The sequence below is a fragment of the Dermacentor variabilis genome, chromosome 3, assembly GCF_050947875.1.
Source record: "Dermacentor variabilis isolate Ectoservices chromosome 3, ASM5094787v1, whole genome shotgun sequence".
NCBI classification, from domain to species: domain Eukaryota; kingdom Metazoa; phylum Arthropoda; class Arachnida; order Ixodida; family Ixodidae; genus Dermacentor; species Dermacentor variabilis.
The window spans coordinates 173078304-173103570 of NC_134570.1; the positions used below are offsets into that span (position 1 = coordinate 173078304).

Sequence of the window (25267 nt, forward strand, 5' to 3'; positions counted from 1 at the left end):
CGACAACGCAGCTTCACCTCCAGAAGCTGCAGTGCCTAGTTTTCCGGCTGGGTCCAGGAGGCGATAGGCGGCGAAGAGAAGCGGCGGGGTTGGGGCGAACGAGACTGATGGCGTCGAGGTGAGGGCGAGCGGCTGTAGCGAAGGTTCAGAGCAGGGGCATCAGTGGCAATGGGTTCATGGCGGGTGGTATAGGGAACAGAAGGTCCAAAGGTGCGGAAATAAGTGGCGGCGTATGTCCGAGGAGGCTGTGGCCATTGGTTGCGGCAGTGACGAGGGACGTGGCCGATGCGACAGCAGTGGAAGCAGATTGGCCTGTCATCAGGGGTATGCCATTCGGACAGGTTGCGGCGAGATGTGGTAGAAAAGGACTGTCGGGGACGAGGAGGGCCGGTAGAGAACCGGGGAACGCTGGGTTGAGATGTTGAACACACAGAGTTCAGACCCATGCACTCAAATTCCTGTCTGACTACGGCCTGAATCATGGCAATCGTGGTTGCTGGCGGATCGGGAGGCGTCGCGGAGAAAGCTGGCGAATAGGCGGCCTCAAGCTCGCGGCGAACAATACGGGTGACGTCGTCACAGGTGGTGGCCTGACGCGGTCGACCCTCACATCTCAACGTAGCAGCGGTGTTGGGTAGCCGCGTGATGTGGTGTGTGATACGGCGGCTCTTGGCTTGTTCAAGGCGACGACATTCTTTAATGATGGCGTCGATTGTCGAGACATTGCCGAAAACAAGCAAATTGAAAGCGTCGTCGGCGATGCTGCCATTTAGAACATGCGACATTTTATCTGATTCAGACGTAGCATCGTCAGCTTTGTGGTATAGAGCCAAGACGTCGAGGGTGTACGAAACATACTGCTCTGTAGATGTCTGACCACGAGACGCAAGAGTCTTTCTCGCGGCAACCTTGTGGCCAATGGGGTAGCCGAACAGTTCCCGTAGCTTATCTTTGAAAGTGTCCCAACTGCTTATCTCATCGTCATGCGTCTGGTACCACACGCGTGGGGTGCCACCGAGATAAAAGATGACATTGGCGAGCATAATGGTTGGGTCCCACCTGTTATTAGCACTGGCATGTTCCTATAGCTTGATCCATTCGTCAACGTCCTGTCCCTCCAGGCCAGAGAACACACCTGGGTCACAATGTTGGGCAACCGTGACGACTGGAGCAGTCGGACCAGCCGAAGCCGTTGCAGAGGAGGGCTCGTCACCAGGAGGCATGGTGACAAGCTCGATGTACCGACCACTCCGGAGTTCCGTGGCGAGGACAGGGATCACTGACCTCCACCAGAATGTTGAATGTTACGTGTAGAAAGACACAGACGAAAGAGGCTATTTACAGGCTATTTACACTGAACTGGAGCCAGAGTGCCAGGCCGACATTCGCTCGCGCCAAAAGCACCAACCTACTTCGTCGTCGTTCTCGCAGCGGCTCGTCTCTTGAGTATCGTAATATCGTAATAATACACTGGTTCTGTGGAGTGGGTGGTGGTGCCACAAAGAAGTCCCATAATCAAAACAGAAAAATCAGGCACCCGAAAAATTTGTTGGCAACTGTAGTACTAATTTCACAATAAAATTTGTGCTTCAGCAAAATATTTCACATCTTCCATGAATTTGATTATGTGATGTAAACGAAACCAGGAACTAAACTAGACTGGGAAGGCAATAACAACTATGGGAATGAATTGGTACTAGGAACTTAGCTGGTCTAGGAATGGGAGTTATATGATATATGTAAATGGGACCAGGAACGAAACCAGTCTGGGAATTGGTGCTATGGAAAGTAAATGGGACCATGAACTTAGCTGGTCTGGGAACGGGAGCTATGTGAACTAAATGGTACCAGGAACTAAACCAGTCTGGGAATTGGTGCTAAATGTGACCTGAACTTAGCTGGTCTGGGAATTGGGGTTATGTGAACTAAATGGGTCCAGGAACTAAACTAGTCTGGGAATTGGTGCTATGGAAAGTAAATGGGACCATGAACTTAGCTGGTCTGGGAATGGGAGCTATGTGAACTAAATGGGATCAGGAACTAAACCAATCCGGGAACGGGCGCTAAATGGGACCAGGAACTTAGCTGGTCTAGGAATGGGAGCTATGTGATCTAAATGGGATCAGGAACTAAACCAATCCGGGAATGGGTGCTAAATGTGACCAGAACTTAGCTGGTCTAGGAATGGGAGCTATGTGAACTAAATGGGACCAGGAACTAAACCAGTCTGGGAATGGGAGCTATGTGAACTAAATGGGATCAGGAACTAAACCAATCCGGGAATGGGTGCTAAATGTGACCAGAACTTAGCTGGTCTAGGAATGGGAGCTATGTGAACTAAATTGGACCAGGAACTAAACCAGTCTGGGAATGGGTGCTAAATGTGACCAGAACTTAGCTGGTCTGGGAATGGGAGCTATGTGAACTAAATGGGATCAGGAACTAAACCAATCTGGGAATGCACACAAAATGGGAGCAGGAACTTAGCCGGTCTAGGAATGGGAGCTATATGAACTAAATGGGACCAGGAACTAATACCCCTGTCAAGCGGGCAAGTTAAGGGGCGACACGGGTCTTGAGGCGAAAAAGTCGCGAAAAAAATCGATTTCTTGAAAATAACATTTTCAGTATCTACAACTACTGTTCCTTTAATTCACCAAGTTTCACATTTCGCGGAAGAGTATTTTGCCTACAATATCAATTTATAACATCCCTGTGAGCTGAATTCGGTACAAGAACAACCCTTTTCCTTGTGGCACGTGGCTCTTTTCCTACGCGCGCGAACAGAGCCATCTTGGTCTCATTGGAAGAGGAGCCTTGCTTCTTCAATTTCCCGCCAAAAGTGACTCCATCGGCTCGCCGGTGACGTTAAAATCCGCGAAGAAAAAATAGTCCGAACACGCGATCCCATTCGTCGACTAACGCGCATAATCATAAACGCGTGCTGTGGTTGGCTGCGCGAGGTTCCTGTCGTCTGCTCCATTCCGCAGGCTACGCGACAGCGCGCCTTGTAGGTTTGTGACAAATGCGCAACGATGACAGATCCACCGGGCATTTCACCGGGGAAGTTCGCCATGAGGTACAACTAGGGCAAATAGAAGAAGCGATCAGCTTATAACTTCCAAAAGCGTTCCATTCCTTCGGAGAACGTCGATAATCGTCCACATCGAACGATGCCGAAGTAGGCCTAGCCAGCTCACCTACGAGTGAGTGTGTTCCGGACAGCGGCCGCATTCAGCGTGACACTGCAATGTTGCAGCGTGCGGATTTGCCGTGGAGGGAGATGAATGCTCAAAAAAACTTCCAAGTTCTTGCGTCAACGCCAGCGACAAAGCGGATGTTGGATTTGCTCACTCGCGCCGTAGGCACTGCAGCCGCACCAGTCGACGATATCGTCAGTAGGACTCCGTGAACGCACTGATGTCGTTTGTCAAGTGCAAGGTGCGCGGTGGCAGCGTCGCAGTAGGCAAAAGCGAACGGGAATATGGCCTCGCCATAAAGATCATTATCACGTGCGCGTGCTGCGGCGATATCGCGTCGGCGTGGAGCTCGACCCACGTGAATGGCAACTTTGCCGCCCGCACGATGCAAGCCGCCGGGAATCGGCGAACGGCGCTAAATGATGTTTTTGGCATATATTTGGATGGCCGTGGTCAGAGCGACGACATTCCTGGTGGCTTTTAGCCACTTTCACTGCAAAATAGTGCAAAATTGTTACTGCACTTTTGGTTAAAAGTGAATGCATTTCTTTTTTTTTTTCTCGTTTTCTCAAAACACCGATTTTTGACTTCTTGCTGATTTGCAGCAGCGATATCTGTGCCTTCAAGGCAGGTAGAGCCATAATTTCTTTTTTGGCTTATTTGTAGTTGAGTGTGTAAAGTACACAATGGTAGGAACAGATATTGGAATTTATGCTTTAAAATTTTTCAGTACTGTTTTAGATCAGACAGTAGGGAACTCACATTTGGAATAGTAAATATTGAATTGCTATAGAGTTACTAATAAGTTACTGATATTAGTTATATCAGAAAGGTATTCCTACCATTGTGTTCCTTATGTTTTCTAGTACTAGGCATGTGACAATATAAATTTTCGTAGCACGGGTATTTTTCTCCTGTTTCTGCAAATGATGAACAATGAATTTCATTTAACTTCAGAAGTAAATGGCCTATTGGAAAAAAGAATTACATATTTGAAATCATCACAAGCATCTTAATACGGTTCGAAAGTTGAATTAATATTGATGAAAAAATGAATATTATATCAATAGCAGTGTCCCTCCTGAAAAGGACTGTTGTCGCGTCATTAGTGTGAAGAGTAAGTGAATGAGCTCAGCAGCTTTTCAAGTAGCTGCAAAGTGGAGGCAGCGAGGAAATCCCAATCCAGATTATTCCCCTAGAGCAGTCTGAGCCATTGGCTATGACAATTTCGTGCATCCAGGATAATAAAATGCTTTTTTCACATGGTGGCTAGTTTTTTCCACTTTTCTAACACACTTTCTTTTTCGGTAATCAGCAATTTTCTGGGAGGCACAGTAACCTGCCTAATCATCCAATTTGAATAGTTTTGGTTTTATCCGATAGCTAGGCCCCCAGGGAGTGCAGTAAATCTATAATACCACATTTCTGCACTTTGAAACATAATGAAATTTTGAAGAAGGTAAAAAAATATATATATCGCATGTCAAGTTATAACTTTGAACTTTTGTAACTTTAGATAAAACAGAGGCAGAAACACGAGACAATGCTTACTTCGCTCCTTGAGCATTCAGGAATATTTTCACATAACTTTTATATTTCTTACTGCAAAACATTTCCTGCCAGTCATCCTGAAACACGGGAACAGGAAGAATGGTATAAAATATTTTTCTCATTATATAGAAAAAAACTAATTACATATTTGCATCAAGCACATTAAATTACATATTACCTACAAATTTCATTCCTCTAGCAGCAACATCAATAATGGTATGGCTCAAGGCTTAGGTCCCCCCTTAAGTGCACTTACGGGGAGTGCACTTCGGGACCTTGAGTGAAACTTTAGGCTACGCGGTGCTAAACGGTAAAACAGAGAGCGCACTTGCACTTAAAAAAAAAATGCGACAGACTAAAATGATGCTTTTTGAAGATGTAGATTTAAATAAAAAAAATACATTCTAAAAAGCAATTGCTTTAATTGTATTATAAATAACAAGCAATCTTAATCTATACTTATTCAACAAAATATGAACATATTTTTATCATAAGAGCATTACAAGTCAAGGCCCGCCAAGACGAATGCCTAGACAATTCAGAACAAGGTGGTGGTGTGTGACGAGGCAGTATTTGATCCTGCTAGAACAGAATATCAGCGAATTCTGTTCTGATTATTTTGTTAAAAGCGGTTCAAGAGCTAGAAGGAACTTCTGTGTCCTTTTTCTATGTATTAGATTTTGTATCGTTGAAACCGCTGGCGTCGAGGCTACACACTCAACCAGCAAAGTGCGTTCCGTGAACGCACTCCGACCGGAGTGCACTCTTCTGCGAGTACACTCTGCTCGTGAAGTTTAGATTTCGGAAAGTGCACTTAAAACCGAGTGCACTCTCTTTAAGTGCACTTAACTTGCCTGCTTGACAGGGGTATAAACCAGTCCAGGAATGGCAGCTATATGAACTAAATGGGACCAGGTACTTAGCTGGTCTCGGAATGGAAGCTGTGCAGACTAAATGGGACCAGGAACTAAACCACTCCAGGAATTGGTGCTATGGGAACTAAACGGTACCAGGATCTTAGCTGGATGGGGAATGGCAGCTATGTCAACTAAATGGGACCGGGAACTTAGCTGGTCTCGGAATGGAAGCTGTGCAGACTAAATGGGACCAGGAACTAAACCACTCCAGGAATTGGTGCCATGGGAACTAAATGGTACCAGGATCTTAGCTGGATGAGGAATGGCAGCTATGTGAACTAAATGGGACCAGGTACTTAGCTGGTCTCGGAATGGAAGCTGTGCAGACTAAAAGGGACCAGGAACTAAACCACTCCAGGAATTGGCACTATGGGAACTAAATGGTACCGGGATCTTAGCTGGATGGGGAATGGCAGCTATGTGAACTAAATGGGACCGGGAACTAAACCAGTCCATGAATGGCTACTAAATGGGACCAGGAACTTAGCTAGTCTGGGAATGGAAGCTATGTGAACTAAATGGGACCAGGAACTAAACCAGTCTGGGAATGGGTGCTATGAGAACTAAATGGGACCAGTGTAAGAGCTGGGCAAACATAATTAACAGCAACGTATCAACAAGGTTCTACCGTATACGTTACTGATGTAATGTTTTCCAATACAGATCAGTTGTAAGCTGAGCAACTGCCCTGTGTCATTTTTCGTGCCCTTTTATTTGTACACATCTTTGATTTCCAAGCAAGTACCAACCCGTCTAACAAGTACCAACTCGTCTAACAACGCACTCATTTTAGTGGTGGAAGAGAGTACTTACCCAGCGGGCATGAGGAATGTTGGTGGACTGGGGGCTGCCGCACCTGTGGCCGATGGAGAGGAACTGCCTCCAATGGCCGACGAGGAAGACGATGCCAACTGCGTCGGCAGGGAGGTGGGCACAGGGCTGGGAGGTGTGCGCGCCAGTGTCTCTGACGCCACCCGTGTCGACACCCGATGCTTCAGATGACAACGGCTGCGCACCTCCTCCAACACCGACACCAGTGCTGTGTGGTACACATAGAGAAAGCATTGGCTTTTAACAACCACATCAAGTTCCAACAAGGCACAAAATAGGTGCTGACTAACCAAAGGAAATTGTTAAAAACAGAGCACTCAAGCATCTTTGTGTGCCCAAAGCCTAATGCACTGGTTGTATTCTTCTTGTACTCCTTTGCACTCTGTTGTACGCCTTTTTGCATTCTTTCATATGACCTGCGGTGTGTGCCCTATTATTTTAGGTGCACAAAGCCTGAAACTCCTGAATGTGTGCTGCTGAACGAAAAGAGAAGTTGCCTGCTTATACCCATCTCACCGAATGCATGCAGGGCAAGTCAAAGCTACAGAGCTTGTCAGTCGTTGAGGAAAGAAAATGACGAAAAAAGGCTCGACCATTGCACCCACTATGCGCCGCTAATGCGTTTGCGATCCTTTAGTTGAACTAACGTTGGCACTGCAGGACTGATGACGGACATTGGACGAGGACTTCTCCCTGTTCTTGTTCCTGGCTGGTTGCCAAAATTCGTAGCTTTGACTGCAGCGCATGGATTTGGTGAGACGGAGCCTCATACATATTGGTCTGAATTGGTACATTTGTCATATAGGTGATGTTGCACTCAGGCAAGGCTGGGCATTATGATAGTCTAGGGGCAGCTGGTGGTGCAATAAAAAGGCAAGCAACTGAGGTGAGCACAACAGTTGGTGGAAGTGCCTCACATGGGATTGCTGCATAACTAATACCGTATATACTCGCGTGATGAACATACTTTTTTTTCTAAAATACTGAAGCAAAGTTCGGGGGCGTATTTATTATCCGGGGTAAATTTTATGGGAACTTTTTTGAAACAGCAAAAATTGAAAAGTAAGAAGGTAATGACTTGAAAAATGCATTAGATAACTCATTGCAGTAAAAATACACAAGCACTATTTGCAAACCATAACTGCATGTTTATTGCACTTCACTCTGCATCGGAACAACCAGACCGGTCGTCCAGGTGGCTGGCCGCTTCATGCACATAGTGGTTCCACAACTGCTCGTCCTCGCAGCCGCTTCCAGTGGTCTGCCGTTATCGCAAGCATCACACTGATGCACTGCTTTTCGGCACCTGTAGTTTTGACAAGCGCGGTGTGCGCCTTTATCTTCGACCGTCCCGCTCATCAGCAGGCTAAAGTTAATTGGTGTTTGATCAACGTTTCCATTTTGTGAGCAGATAAACTCAGTCCCGCAGCAGGCGCATAACTCGACTTAGGGCCCTTCGCACCCAGAAAAGCCCAAGACAGGCCAAAAAACGAGCAACAGAGACGCGAAGTCGACACTCTGCCAGACTATGCCCACCATGCCAACTAAGTGCCGGATGCCCTGTCGTCACTTGGGCTCCCTGTGCCCCACGCCTGGCCGCCCCGCTGCGCATCACGTACGCTCAATATTACGTCAGAGTAAAGTCCGTAAACTGTGTAAAGTTACTTTTCCAGTGAGCCAGTTGCGTTTCTTTCTCTCTCGAGTCTGCGAGGTGCCTTTGCACTGGCACCAGCGGCAAGCCTGCATTAAGCATTAAGTGCACTTATTTTAAACACATGTGCGAGAGTAGAAGATCGCAGCCTCTCCGAAAAACTACAGCACGGCTGTTCGATCGTGGGTCTGTGCATGAGCAAAGTTGGGGGTGTGATTACCATGCAGGGGAGAATAAAAATTTAAATTTTCAAGAGAAAAGTTGGGGGTGCGTTCATTGTGCGAGTGCATTCATCATGCGAGTATATGAGGTAAATGCTCTATATGTTGCTACAGATTGCTCCTTCATATTGTTACGTGAAGCAGAAGCCGAATACTATTTACAATTTATTTGCAGGGAAGCTCACGGAGGCCAAAATGGCGACGCTATATCAAGCCGGCACACACGTTTTTTTCTTCCTCAGTGCAGCCACACTGTGGCGGCTGTTCCGTAGCATCACCCCCGGCTGTAGAAGCACCGTCCCGGTGCTTAATCTACACATCCGCGGTGAAAGGTGTGTGGCATCGTTTTAGTCTTGCCAAGTGAACGATGTCACTTGCAGCTGATGATGATGCTGAGATTGGCGGGGATGATTTCATACGTGACATCGGTCACTCGTCGTACCACACAGCAAGGGCCAGTGTAGCGCGACAGCAGCTTTTCGGAAAGGCCCACAAGTTGAACGGGTGACCAGAGAAGCACCAGAGAACCCGGAGAAAAGTGCACATCACGATGGTGGCAATCATAGAGGCATCTCTGATGCTCCTGTGAGGCCTGGAGATGGGTGCGGGCGAACTGGCGCACGTGGTCGGCGTGTGCGATCGCTTCACGGGCGTATTCAGTGGCGGAATGTGTGGCCGAGGGCAGCAAAGTTTCCAAGGGCAACACTGGTTCTCGGCCATATAGGAGATAGAATGATGAATAGCCGGCGGTGTCGTGACGCGATGAATGATATGCGAACGTCACATATGGTAAGTGAAGATCCCAGTCGTGGTGGTCAGTCGCAACGTACTTCGAAAGCATGTCGGTGATGGTCCGGTTGAGGCGCTCCGTGAGGCCGTTGGTCTGTGGGTGGTAGGACGTGCTGAACTTGTGCTTTGTCGAGCAGGAGCGGAGGATGTTCTCGACGACTGCCGACAGAAAGCTGCGGCCACGGTCAGTGAGTAATTGGCGTGGAGCGCCGTGCACTAAAACTCATAGTCAACTCTAAATGTCATAGAGCAGAAAGTCAGCAATGTCAGTAGCACAACTTGTCGGGAGGGCTCTGGTGATTGCGTACCGCGTAGCATAATCAGTAGTGACGGCGACCCATTTATTTCCGGAGCCTGAGAGAGGAAATGGTCCCTAGATCAACACGGAAAAGGGGTTCGGGTGGAATGTCGAGCGGCTGGAGACATCCAGCTGGAGGTGTGGAGGGCTTCTTCCAGCGCTGACAGGGCTCACAAGTGGCAACGTAGCGCCGCAAGGAGCGGGTGAGACCCGGCGAACAGAATCGACAGCGTACACAGTCGTATGTGTGCGAGACGCCCAAGTGTCCAGCCAAGGGAGCATCGTGAAGTTGCTGGAGGACAGTCGAACGTAGGTGCGATGGAATGACGAGCAGAAGGTCAAGGCCGTGCGGATCAAAATTGCGGCGGTATAATTCCCCCTCCTTAAGGAGAAACATCCGCAGAGAAGCGTCGCCAGGAGTTGACTCCAGACGGTCAATGAGGGCTCGTAATAAAGGATCGCACCGTTGCTCGTTGCCGATTTGAAGCAACTGGGACACAGAGAAAACGCAAGCGATGGTGTCCGCATCAGCCGGTTCGTCGACGGGGTAGCGGGACAAACAATCGGCATCCTGGTGCAAGCATCCCATCTTATATATCTCGGAGAAGGTATATTCTTGCAGGTGTAACGCCCAGCGAGTGAGTCGTCCTGTGGGGTCCTTGAGCGAGGATAGCCAGCAGAGAGCGTGGTGATCAGTGATGACACAGAAGGGGCGTCCGTACAAGTATGGATGAAATTTCGCAACAGCCCACACAAGAGCGAGGCACTCGCGCTCTGTGATTGAATAATTGCGCTCGGCGGGTGATAGAAGACGGCTGGCATAGGCTATAACACGATCATGTCCATGCTGGCGCTGTGCTAACACTGCTCCTATGCCGTGACCACTGGCATCAGTTCGAACTTCCGTTGAGGCAGACGGGTCAAAGTGGGCCAAAATTGGAGGCGTGGTAAAGAGATTAGTCAGCTGCGAAAAAGATGCGGAATGGTCAGAACCCCAAGAAAATGGGGCGTCTTTCTTCAAGAGGTCGGTAAGGGGACGTGCGATAGTCGCAAAATCCTTCACAAAGCGTCGGAAATAAGAGCACAGCCCGACGAAACTATGAACGTCCTTGGTAGACTTCGGAACAGAAAAATTCGTAACAGCGCGAATTTTGTCCGGATCGGGTTGCACGCCTCTGGCGTCTACGAAGTGTTCAAGGACGGCGATTTGGCGGCGAGCGAAATGACATTTTGACGAGTTCAACTGGAGACCGGCACGGCAGAACACGTCAAGAATCGCTGAAAGACGGTCTAGATGCGTGTCGAATGTGGGTGAGTAAACGATGACGTCGTCCAGATAGCACAAACAGGTGGACCACTTGAACCCCTGAAGCAAAGAGTCCATCATTCGTTCGAAGGTGGCGGGCGCGTTACAGAGACCGAAAGGCATCACCTTGAATTGATAAAGGCCATCAGGGGTAACATATGTAGTCTTCTCTCAGTCCATGTCATCGACGGATATCTGCCAGTAGCCGGACCGTAAGTTGATAGACGAAAAATAGGTGGCACCGTACAGGCAGTCTAGAGCGTCATCAATACCTGGCAAAGGGTACACGTCCTTTTTTGTGATTTTGTTCAGGTGGCGATAATCTACACAAAAGCGCCACCTTCCATCCTTCTTTTTGACAAGTACGACGGGAGATGCCCAGGGACTACAGGAAGGTTCGATAATGTCCTTTTCAAGCGTCTTTTTTACTTCCTGCTGGATAACAGCTCGTGCCGACGCAGAAACACGATATGGACGTCGGTGAATAGGGTTCGCATCGCCAGTATTTATGCGATGGGTCACGACGGACGTTTGACCTAAGGGTCTATTGTCAAAGTCAAAAATGTCCCGATAGCATTCAAGAACGCGGCAAAGAGCTTCAGCTTGAGCAGGTGTAAGGTCAGAGGAAACCATCTTCTTAATGTTGACGTCAGTACCGTGCGATGATGTCACGGTATGGGCTGAGCTGTAACGATCTTCCACTGCGAATGGCTCGACCTCATCATCCTGCAAAGCGCTAATTATAGCCAACGAGATCCGCTGAGGCAGAACTTGCGCGGTTAGCACGAAATTGACAAGTGGGAGGCAGGTGCGGTTGCCAGTAATTTTCAGCACAGTGTGCGGCACGGTAACACCATGTGTAAGCTTAACGGCCGGAATTGGTGCGGCCACGTAATTGCCGTCAGGTACAGCTGGTGAGGACAACAAGTCGACGTGTGTCACAGAGTGAGGCGGTAGGCGAATAAAATCCATGCAGTTCAGATGGCTTGGAGGCGGGTCCACAGGGTCGCCAAGAAGAGGCAAGTCAAGGCGAAGTGAGCCGGCCGAACAGTCAATGAGGGCAGAATGATGGGCAAGAAAATCCAGACCGAGAATGAGTTCGTGAGGGCAATGCTCGATGACGGTGAAGAGAACGACGGTGTGTCTCTCAGCAATGGTGAGTCGGGCAGAGCACATGCCAACAATAGCGACAGTCCCTCCGTCGGCGACTTGTACAAATCGGTTCGGGGCAGGCGTCAGAACTTTCTTGAGCCGACGGCGAAGAGCAGCACTCATAATGGACATATGCGCCCCGGTGTCAATCAACGCGCACACAGGAACATTGTCGACGAGAACGTCCAAAAGATTCTTGTTCGTCGGTAAGGTGAAGCGAGGATTTTGAGCCAATGTCGTCTTTGCAGCTTCACCTCCAGAAGCTGCGCTGTCTAGTTTTCCGGTCGGGTGTGCGGCGAGTAGGTCGGAGAAGGAGCACGGCGAGACGGGGGCGAGCGAGATTGACGACGGGAGGGAGAAGGCGAGCGGGAGTAGCGGGGTCGTGTCAAAGGCGTCGCAGGGTCAGATGATGGGGTGGGCATAGAAGGGGCGAAGGAAAAGGACGCACTAGAGGGGCGAGGGTGGTAATTAGGAGAATAGCGTGTGGGGGAAGTCCAGCGGCTGCGGCAGTGGCGAGCGACATGTCCAATGCGTCGGCAGTTAAAACAGATCGGCTTGTCGTCCACGGTTCGCCATTCGGAGGGGTTGCGCTGTCCATAAGAGTAAGAAGGGCGCGGTGGGGCCGTGCGTGGAGAGAGAGGTTCCGAGCATGCGGAACGAATGGAGTGCAGGCCGACGTTGGATAACTCTTGACGGACGATGGCCTGGATCAAGGAGATTGTCACCGGAGAATGATCAGGTGACGGAAATGAAGGGGCCGCCGGTTGTGCCGCTTCGACCTCACGACGAATAATGCGGGTCAAGTTGTCACATCGCGACGGCTGGTGGAAGAGGTCATCACAGGATGATGTAGCAGCTGTGTTGGGTAGCCGCGTGATGTGCTGGGATACCCGGCGGCTTTTAGAATGCTCGAGATGGCGGCACTCCTTGAGGATGGTGGCGATGCTGGTGACGTTCGTAAACACCAGTAAATTGAAGGCGTCGTTAGCAATGCCTTTGAGGACGTGATTAACCTTATCGTCCTCAGTCATGTTCGGGTCAGCCTTGGCACAAAGGGCCAAGACGTCGAGTATGTACGACACGTAGGACTCGGTCGACGTCTGTACACGTGTGGCAAGGGCTTTCTTGGCATTGACTTGTCGACCAAACGGATTGCCAAAAAGGTTGCGTAGCTTGTCTTTGAAGAGATCCCAGCTCGAGATCTCCTCTTCGTGAGTCTGGAACCACGCCAATGGAGCTCCGTCAAGGTAGAAAAGTACGTTGGCAAGCATAATAGTCGGATCCCACCTGTGACTGGTGCTGACACGTTCGTATAAGCGGAGCCAGTCGTCAACATCAGGACTGCCGACTCCGTTGAAAATACCAGGATCCTGAGGTGGGGAAACGGCAACGTAGGTCGGGGCTGCAGGCGGAGACACTTGTGTAGATGAAGTGCCGCCAGCAGGAGCCGAAGTTGCATTGTCGCCGTTGTGACCGCTGCGAAGCTCCATGACGGGTACGGGGAACGTCCACCTCCACCAAATTAATGTTACGTGAAACTGAAGCCGAATGCTATTTACAATTTATTTACAGGGAAGCTCATGGAGGCCAAAATGGCGACGCTATATCAAGCCGGCACACACGTCGTCTTTTTCTTTCTCAGTGCAGCCACACTGTGGCAACTGTTCCGTAGCAATATCACAGGACAGATCTGGTTTTGAGATTCACGCTTTTGCATTAAACCGAGTAAATATACTGCTAGGATCTATGTTGTGCCCTGTATTCATTTTGCACTATTTCTTTGACAATTTACCGAACCAATTTGCACAACTTTCTATTCCCGAGAACGATGGGCAGTTTCTCCCAAGACATCCAGGTGCTTCACGTAGTGCAGCGGAAGGTCTCTCGCGAAAAGAAACCCCTGAGGGACTAAATCATCTACAGTCGCCGACCGATTTTCCGGACTCCGAAAATTCGGACGTGCCCCATTATTCGGTCAGCCTCGCGGCACCGTCATTCTCCCCATAGACCATAATGTATAACAACTGCCGAAAGTTCGGACACCTTGCAACCTCTCGTCTGATTTTTCGGACACTCCTTGAGTCGGTCGAGAGCACCATGCACCGACTCTGACCGCCGGTGCATGGTTCGACTTGCTGAACGCCATTTTTGTTTTGAACGGAGCTTCCTTGCTGCCCCACGAAGTGGCGCTACTGGAAATCCCCGCTCATCATCATCGTTTCTGCCTGGTTAGATAGAGTGGCTCTGCAGCAGTTCCGGTTTCAGCTTAGTAAGCCATGTCAAGACAATCCAGCAGCTGATTTGTTTCTTCGCTGACGCTGCGAGCAGGCCGCTTTTTCGTTTGTGCGACCGGTGTCGGTACGGTGGTGCTTGCTTTGTGTGCTGTGTCGAGGTTTCGGTGAGCCAACGCGGCATACGTAAACATCGCGTCAAAGGTCTAATGGCGCCAACAGTGCCCGCGCAAACTGCGCTGGGGAATGCCGGCAAGCGGGTGCCGGGAGGCAACTTGTCGCCTTCCGATGTGCTCCCTACTGACGCGGAAAATGTTCTGCCGAGACCTGCGCAGTGGTTGCATTGCGATTCCGGACACCGTCTCATTTGACAGTTTCATCGGTGCTGACACTGCTGTATTGAAATGCGCAGAACTCGACGACGGCAAGATCATTCGTCAGGTTTCTGCTGCACCGCCGGACGATGACTCTGAGCACCATGTGCTACGCTGCCGTCGCATGCGGAGCGTGTACAAGTAGTGACTGTGCTTTCAGCCGCTTAGTGACCGTACGACCCTCTCCGAGATTCAGGCTTATCTGATTGCGCGTAAACGGAACAGCGTGCAACGGCGTATTCACGATTTCTTCCAAGCGTACTGCCGAGCCCAAATAAGTGCGTGGAAATAAAGGATTTCTTTTTTTTTTCTTAATCTGCTTTTTCGGACACCTGTTTATTCGGACATTTTCGCAGTCCCCGTGAGGTCCGAATAAACGGTCGGCGACTGTACAGGGTCTCCCGCGTGAACAATGTTGAGGCAGCCTGCCCTACCCCGTCAGCGCTGCTGCTGTCACTGTCGCTATCTGATGCAAGCACGTTTGGAACGATCCCCTCATCAGTTAGAAGCACTTAATTTCCAGATCTATAGCAGTGCATTTTCTTTTCACCGGCAACATCGTGCATTGCCGATGATCAGCGGGCGGATCAGCCATCTTCTGCTTTGGCGGCAAGTCAAACAAGGCTGAGAAACCATGTGGCCAGGAACGACTTCGATGCAACAAAGACAAGCACGAGTGACTTGGTCCATTAGCAGAATTGCACAGAACGAGGGCCCAGTGAGCAATCTGGGAGCAGCCCCAGCGCCGGCAGCGTTGTCAGCACATTTGGTGTGGTCCATTTATGTTTTGGAGGGTGGCGCGACACAGAGCTATGGGCGCAGCTCATTTGTGTTTGGAGGGGTGGAAGGGCGACGAGAGAGATGTGCGCGAGGTTGCATAGAAGTGTGTAGTAGCAGCTGGGGTGGCGGGCGATCGTGCAGCGGCACGCATTTCACTTTTTTTTTTTATTTTCAGGGATTTTGCATTCCATTAGCGTTCGGCACGGACACCCAACAGCCAGACTTCATCGTATCAACCGATAATGTGGCATGGAGGCATGGTAGTAAGTGGGTTATTTCTCCATAGAAACATAGAAAAGTCGATGGTGCAGCACCTTTTAATTGTTATAATCTATGTATTGTTAAAACCGGTATCGTTATAAGTGGGTTTGACTGTACATGGTACTGCATATGCTAACAATTAGCTGTTCGGTTAGCTGCATAGCAGCGAAGGCAATACACATGGTACCTCTGTGGCACTTGTGGCCATGAACGTGCTCTCATACAAGTGCTAAGCACTTCCGAGTGGTCAGGTGTTCTGTACAACATGCAGGCCAGCATGCAAGTTTTTCACCTTACTAAGCAGCATGCAAACCCACACAGACCTGCAGGACATAGCTGCAGAGACTGGCTACAGAGGCAAGTTGCAAGGCATTTCTTACCGGCCAGGTAGGCCACGCTCTCCGGTGTCACCTCAAACTTGTCTCTGCAACAACAAGAGCCCACAAGCACCAGCATCACACAACATGTTCCGCTCCCAGATGCGTATATTCAGGCAAGTGACCATTTGTGCTAGGATGATGATGCGCATACGACAGACCTCAGCACAGGATAGTTTCAGCGCTGTTTGCTGAAATCACTCTTAGATGATCAGCACAGGATAAAAAATTCAGTGGCGATTTAGAGGTTGATGCGAGAGAATGCGCTAGCATTGCATTGCGAGTCTTTGAGCTCCTGGATCGATGATTTAAACCACGTTCACCACATCGCAAAGTGTTGTTCAAGACCACACTTGGCACATGTACTGCCTCTTAGAGGAGCAAAGTGCGACTCACAGTGGCCCGGAGCAGACCACCATGAGTTGCACTACACATGCGCGTGCGCGCTCTTCTCCGTTTTCCCATCCCTTCCCTACCCTTATCACGCGTCAGCTGAGTCCATTCTACTCCTGCCAATTTCCTAACTTCATTTCGCCATCTAATTTTCTGTTGTCCTCGACTGTGCTCTACTTCCTCGTGAGCAGTGTTCCTTTGAGTGCACCTCAATAGAATGACACTGATCTCAATCTAAGATCGTTCCCACCTTGACCCACAAAAGTTGATGGCAGGGGCGCCCCTCAATTCGAGTGGTCACTTTGCTTCAGTGACGTTGCACGGATATTACAGATCGAGGATGTTGCAGCCCACTGCCCTTAAGTGTATCTACTCAAATTCAGTAGAGGAAAGGTGTATTCCTGGAGCAGCTCCTCACTGTAGAGAAATGCAGAACAGCATTATTAAACCGCACTGCCTTCTCTGCTCAAGGGACGGCACTGTGCTCCATTGAGTGGAATCAAGGATGGACTTTGAGTGTTTGAGAATACGAGAATTAGTCCTAAGAATTAAAAAAAAAAGGAAAAGGAAACAGGAATTTAAGGAACCCCTAACATATTTACGCAACTCTTGCTGATCACATGCGAAGGACATTGTCACCTAAATGAGAATAGCACGATGATGAGAATATGATGATGACGATTACTGCATGCCAACAGTGGCACAATGACGACATTGGTGACATCAATCAGTAGTCAAAAATGATAACAACAATTGCAACACAATTTTCTCTCACATGATTACAGTCGAAACGTGCAATAACTAAATCTCGCTACAACAAAATATTTTCATATCCCTGGTGAACGCTCATAGGATTCAATGCATTTCGTACCTCTTGACAATGAAATGTCACTGTACCACAACTGCGTATCAACAAAATTTGCCGGAACATAACCCCACATATTACCTACTCACACAAGGCTGCTCAAAATGTGCTCAAATGCGATTGCTTCGCACTAAAATTGCGTAAAATAACACCCATTACACTGACATGGGCACCACCATTCTTGTTTACAAAAACAACCCAGCGCCTGGAGTGATCGTGTGCGCAAAAAACAAGTCATGGCTGCCATCTTGGTTGTTGATCGCCCGTTTGAAGCGGCATGCACATTGCTACAAACATGTTACAACGGTTTTTGCACACTTAGTGCAGTGCGTAATGTGCGCCTCGATGAGAAAAAAGCAGCAAGAACAAGGAAATCTGCGTCCCACAGACTTGGAATTGTTTATGGCGCTTTAGATGGTGGTGGCAGCATGGAAGTGCCATGCATTGTCCCGTGGTTGAGCGACTGTCCAGGAACATGCATCCCTTGCTTCAAGAATGCTGGTTTTGGTGCCACCCGACAGGAATCCTGCGTGGATTCGGCACCGGACACAGATTTGCGTGAAGGGGCCGCGATCTCCATCTACTGCCCCCTTTGGGTGTACGAGATAAGATAACTGTTGCGCTCGGCATTGAACAAGTCTGGGTCCACGGGTGACAGCGTGTGCTGGAGAAATGCCGCTGCCATGCGTGGAGTGTCGTTGCTCTGTATCTGGTGCAGAGTTACGCAAAATCCAGCAGAAATGATCGTATCTCCGTAACCAATTAACCGAGACTACAGCTCCATGGCAGTGCCGTCACTGCTCATCGACACATGCGGCGCACTTTGTGCTGTCGGCAATGCGGTTCTACATCCTTGAGCAGAACTTGCCAAAGCAAGCTAACGGAATTTCAACAGCAAAGTTTTGTTTTTGAGACGCACTGCGTATCTGTGCCGTCTCATTTCGAAAAAACTAACTTCTTGCGGAAGCAAATATTTTCACCTTCCCCACCGATTTCGTTATTGCAAGGTTCAACTGTACTTGGCAATGGCTACGCCAAGTACACGCGCATGCACACACACATTTGCACACACGGAACTTTTGAGAGACCAGGAGTGAACTATTTTGCGGTTGATGTTGGGAAACAACACGTCTGCCATTAAGAAGTGCAAATCAGGCTAAAAAGCAACGATACAATCAAACCTTTCCGTGGTTACTGTGCCAGATGCACAAGCTCACGGAAAGACTGACCTCTTGTGCGGCTTGGCCACGATGCCCAACAGCATGCTGAGTACACGTGCTGTCCGGGAGACTGTGGTGGCTGTTGGGTGCCTGAAACCTGCAGTGCATGATCACCAAATACTTGTGAGCGCCTATCTTTCAGAACAGTGCACATCACCACGATGAAAAAAAAAAAAGGAAGAGCTTCTGCATGCTCGTGGCCTGCCACTATGCTTGCCCAATCAGTCCATGAATAACACAAATGGGAGCCGCTTGCAGCGCCTGCTGCACTTATGGGCTTATCCTAATTGACTGGTGCGTATCCTAACAGCTCCAAATAACAAGCGTTTGATGTCATTGAACAGCATATACATTTGGCAGGAAACCGCATGGTAATTCTTAATTATCCAATTTTCAAAATTAAGCAGGGTCAAATTAGTGGGGCTTCACTGTACAAAGTGCACAGACCCAGTGCGAAAAGTCTGCACAAGTTTGAGGGGTGCATCTTTCGTGCGAGCAGTTTCACATAATTTTCTTTCTCTTCCTCATCTTCTAATGAGAAAAGAGACCTAACCATTAGTCTGTATAACCTTAGCCTACAGTGCCAATAGCTACTCCTTTTCCTTTATTACACAAGCAGAACAAGAAGCTTTTCAAAAAATAAAAAGAGAACAGAAGAAGAAATCAAAATGTATTCACCAATCCCGAGTCTCTGCCAAACGAGAAAGCGCTGCTTTACTACACACCTGTCCGCATCATGCATTGTGGCAACAGCTGATGGCAGCACTGCTACGGGCTACGTTCAATGTGCCAAACTATACAGGTGCCAAATTTTCGTCAATCTTGGCGTCGCTAGCATGACATAACCGACTTTGTCTGCCGCTGTATGGCATGCTGGACTATAAGAAGTCTAAAACACTGCAAAACAGTATCCAGTAGAAAACAATGACACAGACAGCATGAACCACTGCTGGGGAATCGTGTGTCTTCTTTCACTGTGTCCATGTCAATGCTTTCTAATGGAAATGACTTAGCAATGTGCATCCAATAACCTTGGGCACAAACCATTTGCAATTCTAAAAGAACAAGGATAAAAGATGTTTCAGGCTTCTCTAAAAATGTCTCTTAGTCTTTTATCTTTTAGCAGTCTAGCTTTGACTGCGGTCGGTGCCCTTACACTTACTTATGGCATTTCTGACAATGGGTCAGCATTTTAAGCATTTAAATGCGTGTTGCCCTAATAGTGCAGATTATGCAGAGCGTTCTCAAACTCGTGCCATGGATCATTGGGTGGTTACAGCTGCTGTGAAGCTTAGCACATTAGTAATTGTGCACGGGCATGATCGTGTGTACTGCATGCTGTGAACACGACCACGCGTCGAGCATTGGTATTGATTAACACAAACAAGGCCTGTCTTTCACTGATTCCGTCATTGTTTACGTGTCAAACACTTAATTTCCTTATAGTGCGAATTCCATACTACAGTAAATATTTCCAGGAGTGGAAACTGCGGCATGCCCATGGCCTTCACATGTGTTCTCGCCTATTTTTCTGCCACTGCTCTTCACTCTTTGCCATGCAGCAGGACACGCAACATCCAGGCTGTCACACAGATGTCGTTCTGCCTTGGAAGTTCCAGTGGGTAACTTGCATTAAGCTTTTGTTTACAAGAATCGAGCCCTCAACCTTTGTGATGTGCATGGTGCAACTGTGCGAGTGAGACGAGTGCAGACCTCTTGGGGACAGCGTGCAGTGAACACACGTTTTCCTCGCGCTCGTCTGCCGGCCCCTTTGGGAATTGCTAGGACCTGAGCTTATGTTTGACGACTTTAACCTAACGCGAGCGCATATTCTGCATTGCTCATTTCCAAAACAAAGCCAAAGAACAGTGCCCAGTGATTGTGTTTAGTCCTGCTACACCGCAGTCATCGGACACAAAAGCTGACTGAGATTGTCCTACACTCCTGCAACAAACGTTGTAGGTTGATTAGGTAGCCCTGAAACAACAAAGTGAAGATCCGGCGATGTTTTCCCAAACTTATGCTGTCCCCATGCTCGGCTTCAGCTGGTTCAAAAGGAATCATGCCTGTCACGAGCACGCGGCAACAACGAGCGAAGGTGGCCCAACAAGAATCAGAAGCACTGCATCGCACAAACTGTCCGGCAAGCACTGCTACGCTCACCCTTGAGCAAGTGTCCAACGAGTGCAAAGTGGAAGTTGGAGTTGAAGCTGAGCCCAACGGAGTGGTCGAGCTGCTTGAAGTGCCACTCCAGGGGCTCCCGGGTGCTCATCATGATGTTCCGTAGGGTATTCTGTGCATACACAAAGAGTGCAAGAGAGCTTGAGACGGCGGTGAAGCCTGGACAAACTAGTCGCACAAATGGCACTCTTTGGGTATCCGAACAATGGCATGATCACATGAAGATGCAGGCTTGAAGTAAACAGCAGTAGTTGAACAGTTCTCTAGAGCCAATATTCCAACAAGCGGACTCCTGCATCCTGATGGCAGGAGTCGCCTCCTGATGCCCAGTACTCTCCACTGCGCATTAGTATCGCAGAAATTGGTACTTTTGATTTGATTGAACTGTAGGCTCCAATAAGTAGGGATGTGTGAATACCAAGCACAGTCAATCCCATATATATATAAAACTCAGGCATATTATTGTCTATATTGAACAGCTGTAACAGCCCTTTGGAAATCCCATGCTAAGGTATAGCGATGTACTACGCATGTGCAGTATCCCCATTCATTGTCACATTCAGTATATTGAACGCTGCACCTCGTTGCACCCCTGCAAGTGCGCTTCTCCTAGGCAGCCTGAGAACACTTTTCACATTGCCGGAAATATTTAATCCCAACAAATTTGAAACAGCACCGTTTTTGCAAATACTGTCAAACAACAGATTGATTCTCAAGGGCAGGGATGGCTCGTGCAAACTGAGGCCGTTCGTTATCAGCAAGGTCACCACTCTGCTTCCAGAACAGGAAAGGCCAGCCGGTCCGATATGCCCGTTTCACAAGAGAGGCACCGTGCATGGGATGCAAAGTGAAGATGTATGTACCTCCAGGTTTGTTTTGTATAGACAGGGGCTTTCCGTTTCATGACTGGCATTTTAGGGTTGCACTAGCGGTCAAAACAAACGTGACCCCAATCCCCACTTTGACTGATTTGTACGTTACTGCTTGGATTTAAGAAACCACTTGACGTCACACCTGCACTTCGCAAAATCACTGCATACGCAAATCAACGTTTGTGAAGGGGCCGTGTGAATCCAGTGCCATGACCTCAATTACTGCAATGAGCCAACGAGCCCAAATATCTGCACTCCTTGAATCTAAGTGTCTGTATGGTCTTGGCAGTCTCCAACGCAACGTAAGGGCCAAGAATGAAGGAACCATAAGGCATTGGAGTGGTACACAAGAATTAAACAGGCAGACTTGGGGCGCTCAAGGAGTGAGGGCCATGGGTTTCTATAGGAAGTCGTACCGACACATAAGTCTGCCTGGTCAACTCGTTGATATACGACGATCGGCTGTTTAACAGCATATTGTAACAGACACGCTGCTGGGCACATTCACAAGTGATATATATATATATATATACATACACACCATATATATCTTATCCAGAAAAAAAACAGGCAACAAACACTTTGACTCGCATGAGGCGCACTGCGGTCTCATGTCCGGGCGACACAGGCTGTTAGGATTAGCGCTGCGATCAAAAAGCTGCACAAGCAAATTGCAACATTAGTGTGGGGAGGGAAAATAGAAAAAAAGAAAGAGAGAGGAAAAGTAAGCTTTTGTGCGTTCAAAAGTGCCTTCTCAAATTGAATAATCGGTAAATTCCCACTTTTCATAATCCCTGCAAACTGTCCGAGACTTGCAGAAGTTTCACATAAGCTTCATATGGGCATATTTTATATTTCAAGTTATCGCTATATCGAACTATTTCCCGATCCCCTTTGAGTTCGATATATCCAGGATCAACTGCAGCAGATCTTGAATAGAGAAAAAGTAGACAAATATTGAATATTGTCACGTGGTGGTGATGTTGAAGAACACAGTAGCAATACTGTGAAAGACAAAACTAACTAACTTTTATTGGGCGAACCTGTGCCCACAAAAACAGGCTACACTTATAGCACAACGATAGCGGCGAACACAGTCGGCGATCGTCGAAAATCTGATCAGCGGGTCAAGCGCGTCGGCTTTTATACAGCAGTCGTCGAATGTTCCAGACTAATCGTTGGGGCCCGCATGCCTTCCACAAAGTTCTACACCATTCGAGTCACGCAATGAAATCAGATAACACAAGGTTCGGCGTTAACAGACAGCGGATAGAAGCATCGATAATTTTCCAGAAACTTCGGATACATGCAGGCGCGTCAAGCGCTGTGCGATAACATTTGTAAGGCAGCGAAACGTGGTCGCCCGATAAAGATACCGTATTTATTCGCGTATAACCCGCACCAAAATGTGAAAAAACGCGTTTAAAAAGTGGGGGTGCGGGTTATCTGCGAATTTTTTCCTTGGGAGGGGGGGGGGGGGTCGGCTTCACCGCAATGTGCGGCGGCCTCCCCGTGTAGTCCGCCATCCCCATCGTCATCGACGCTTGTCAAGCCGATGAAGGGCCAACGAAAGGCCAGCATTGTTGAGCCTCGCGTTAGGCGCTGTTTAGTGTACTTACCCCAGTTTGCACTGTTTGCCTGCTTTGTTTTGGCATCATGAGTGCGACTCGACGGCAGTGTTTCACAGCGAAAGAGAAGCTAAAGATTATAGCCGCTGCCGAAGAAATCGGCAACAGAGCTGCTGCAAGACAGCATGACGTCGACGAGTCGTGCATTCGCGACTGGAGGAAGAAAAAAGAGAGTCTCGAAGCAACGAACCGGAACAGGCGAGCGTTTCGGGGTCCGAAGACTGGCGCGTACCCCCACCTCGAGACGCAGCTTGCGAAGTTCATTGAGGAGCAGAGAAGTCGTGGCCACGCTGTTTCGACTGAGATGGCGCAAATGGAAGCCCTGAAGTTGGCCCGGGAATTGAACATTCCACGTGAGTTTCGTGCAAGCCGTGGATTGCCGTGCAAGCCGTGGATTTTCTATGCGGCGGCGAACAACCATGTGCCAGCGGCTTCCTGAAGCCTACGAGGAAAAGTTGTTGAACTTTCAACGATATGTGATCGCACTTCGGAAGGAGCACAGCTATTTGCTGTCTCAGGTGGGAAATGCTGATCAAACACCTGTGTACTTTGAGATGCCGATGGACACGACCATGGAAAAAAAGGGCTCCAAATCAGTCAGCGTGCTGACCGGCGGAAATGCCAAGCTGCGCTGCACAGTCATGCTATGCGCTTTGGCTGACGGCACGAAACTGCGCCCGTATGTGATTTTCAAACGCAAGACGCTACCTAGCATTCCACTGCCCCCAGGAATCGTTGTGCGTGCGGAAGAAAATTCGTGGATGAACAGTGGCCTAGTCGGTGACTGGCTTCGAGTAATCTGGGAGCGAAGACCAGGTGCCTTGCTGGCACGCCGGTCGATGCTCGTACTAGATTTAGATTCCTTCAGAGGCCACTGCACTGATGCGGTGAAGGCTCGCCTTGCCGAGACCAGCACCGACCTCGTCATAATACCTGGCGGCATGACGTCCATGCTACAGCCACTCGACGTGTGCCTGAACAAGCCGTTCAAGGCACACGTGAAGCGGCTGTATGCCCAGTGGATGGCCGACGGCATGTACGCCCTCACACCGACGGCACGCGTGCGAAGGCCTGATATTCCATTGCTGTGCCAGTGGATCGTGGATGCGTGGAAAGCGATACCGGCCGATTTGGTGCGCAAAAGCTTTAAAAAATGTGCGATCAGTAATAGTCTGGATGGTTCCGAGGACGACTACGTCTTTGAGAGTGGCGATGAAGCCTCGGATGGCAGTAGTGAGAGCGGCGTCGATTAAGAATCGGATAACCAGTGACGTGGTGGCGGTCGTTTGAATAAATGTTCTGAAAACGAAATGATCACTGAGTGTGAGTTGCATCTTTCTAGCGCTCATTTTTTTTTTTTTTTCAGGTAAACGTGCGGGTTATACGCGAGTTTTTTTTTTTTTTTTTTTTCCGCCGAGTTCAAAGTTAGGGGTGCGGGTTATACGCAGGGGCGGGTTATACGCGGGTAAATACGGTAAGTACACATGTCAATATCAGAAAATTTCTCAAGAAGATTAACATTTACAAATTTTATGCAAGAAAACATGGCAGCGCACATATGCTTGGGCGTCTATTAGCACTGCAAAACAAGTAGGTAACAAGCTATCAGCAGCTTAGTTACATATAGGAAATCAAGGTGTACAGTGTACACCTTGTACACTGTGTACAGTGTACATATTAAAGGGAACACCAAATTAGTATGCCAGCACAGATTACAGGTCAGTTCTATATGAAGGTCCGTAAAATATTTTTTATCAATAGAATGTCGCATAGAAGCACACGCTCTTTTCCCTCTGAAGCTGAAGTAGCGAAGTTATGTTCTACTGAATATCAAGAGGTTTTAGTTTAGTAGTGGACTTGTCTTTTATGGCAATCTTTTATTGCATACAAAGGTTTCCTTTCCAGTTTCCTTCTAAACTATAGCTTTACGGGCAGGTAGGATTTGTGGGTTATCGTCAGTTTGTAAAGGTCAATCAGCATGACGGATGAAAGTACAAACTGCGGATCACGTGACTCAATCACCACTTTATGCTGCAGGGATGTGAGACTCTCCCGCGTCCCCTGATATGTTGTTTCTCCCCCAAAGCTTCCGTCTCCTGCAGTGCGGCTTCGCCGCGTGGCCTGGGGCTCGCGGCGGTCGGCGTGGTTGAAGCGCAGTACGAGAGATGG

The 25267-nt window shown here is 48.7% G+C and overlaps 1 protein-coding gene across 6 annotated transcripts in view; it reads right to left on the reverse strand.

The window, feature by feature from the left end:
- The window catches only part of Nf1 (neurofibromin 1), a 206231-nt gene that overhangs the window by 40686 nt on the left and 140278 nt on the right, over positions 1-25267 (reverse strand). For all 6 annotated transcript variants that reach the window (XM_075686683.1, XM_075686679.1, XM_075686682.1 and 3 more), the window contains 4 exons: positions 20581-20710; positions 18427-18514; positions 15943-15986; positions 6482-6707 (listed from right to left, as the gene is read on the reverse strand). In XM_075686683.1, the coding sequence (XP_075542798.1) occupies positions 6482-6707; positions 15943-15986; positions 18427-18514; positions 20581-20710 (488 nt within the window). The remainder of the gene's footprint in view (positions 1-6481; positions 6708-15942; positions 15987-18426; positions 18515-20580; positions 20711-25267) is intronic.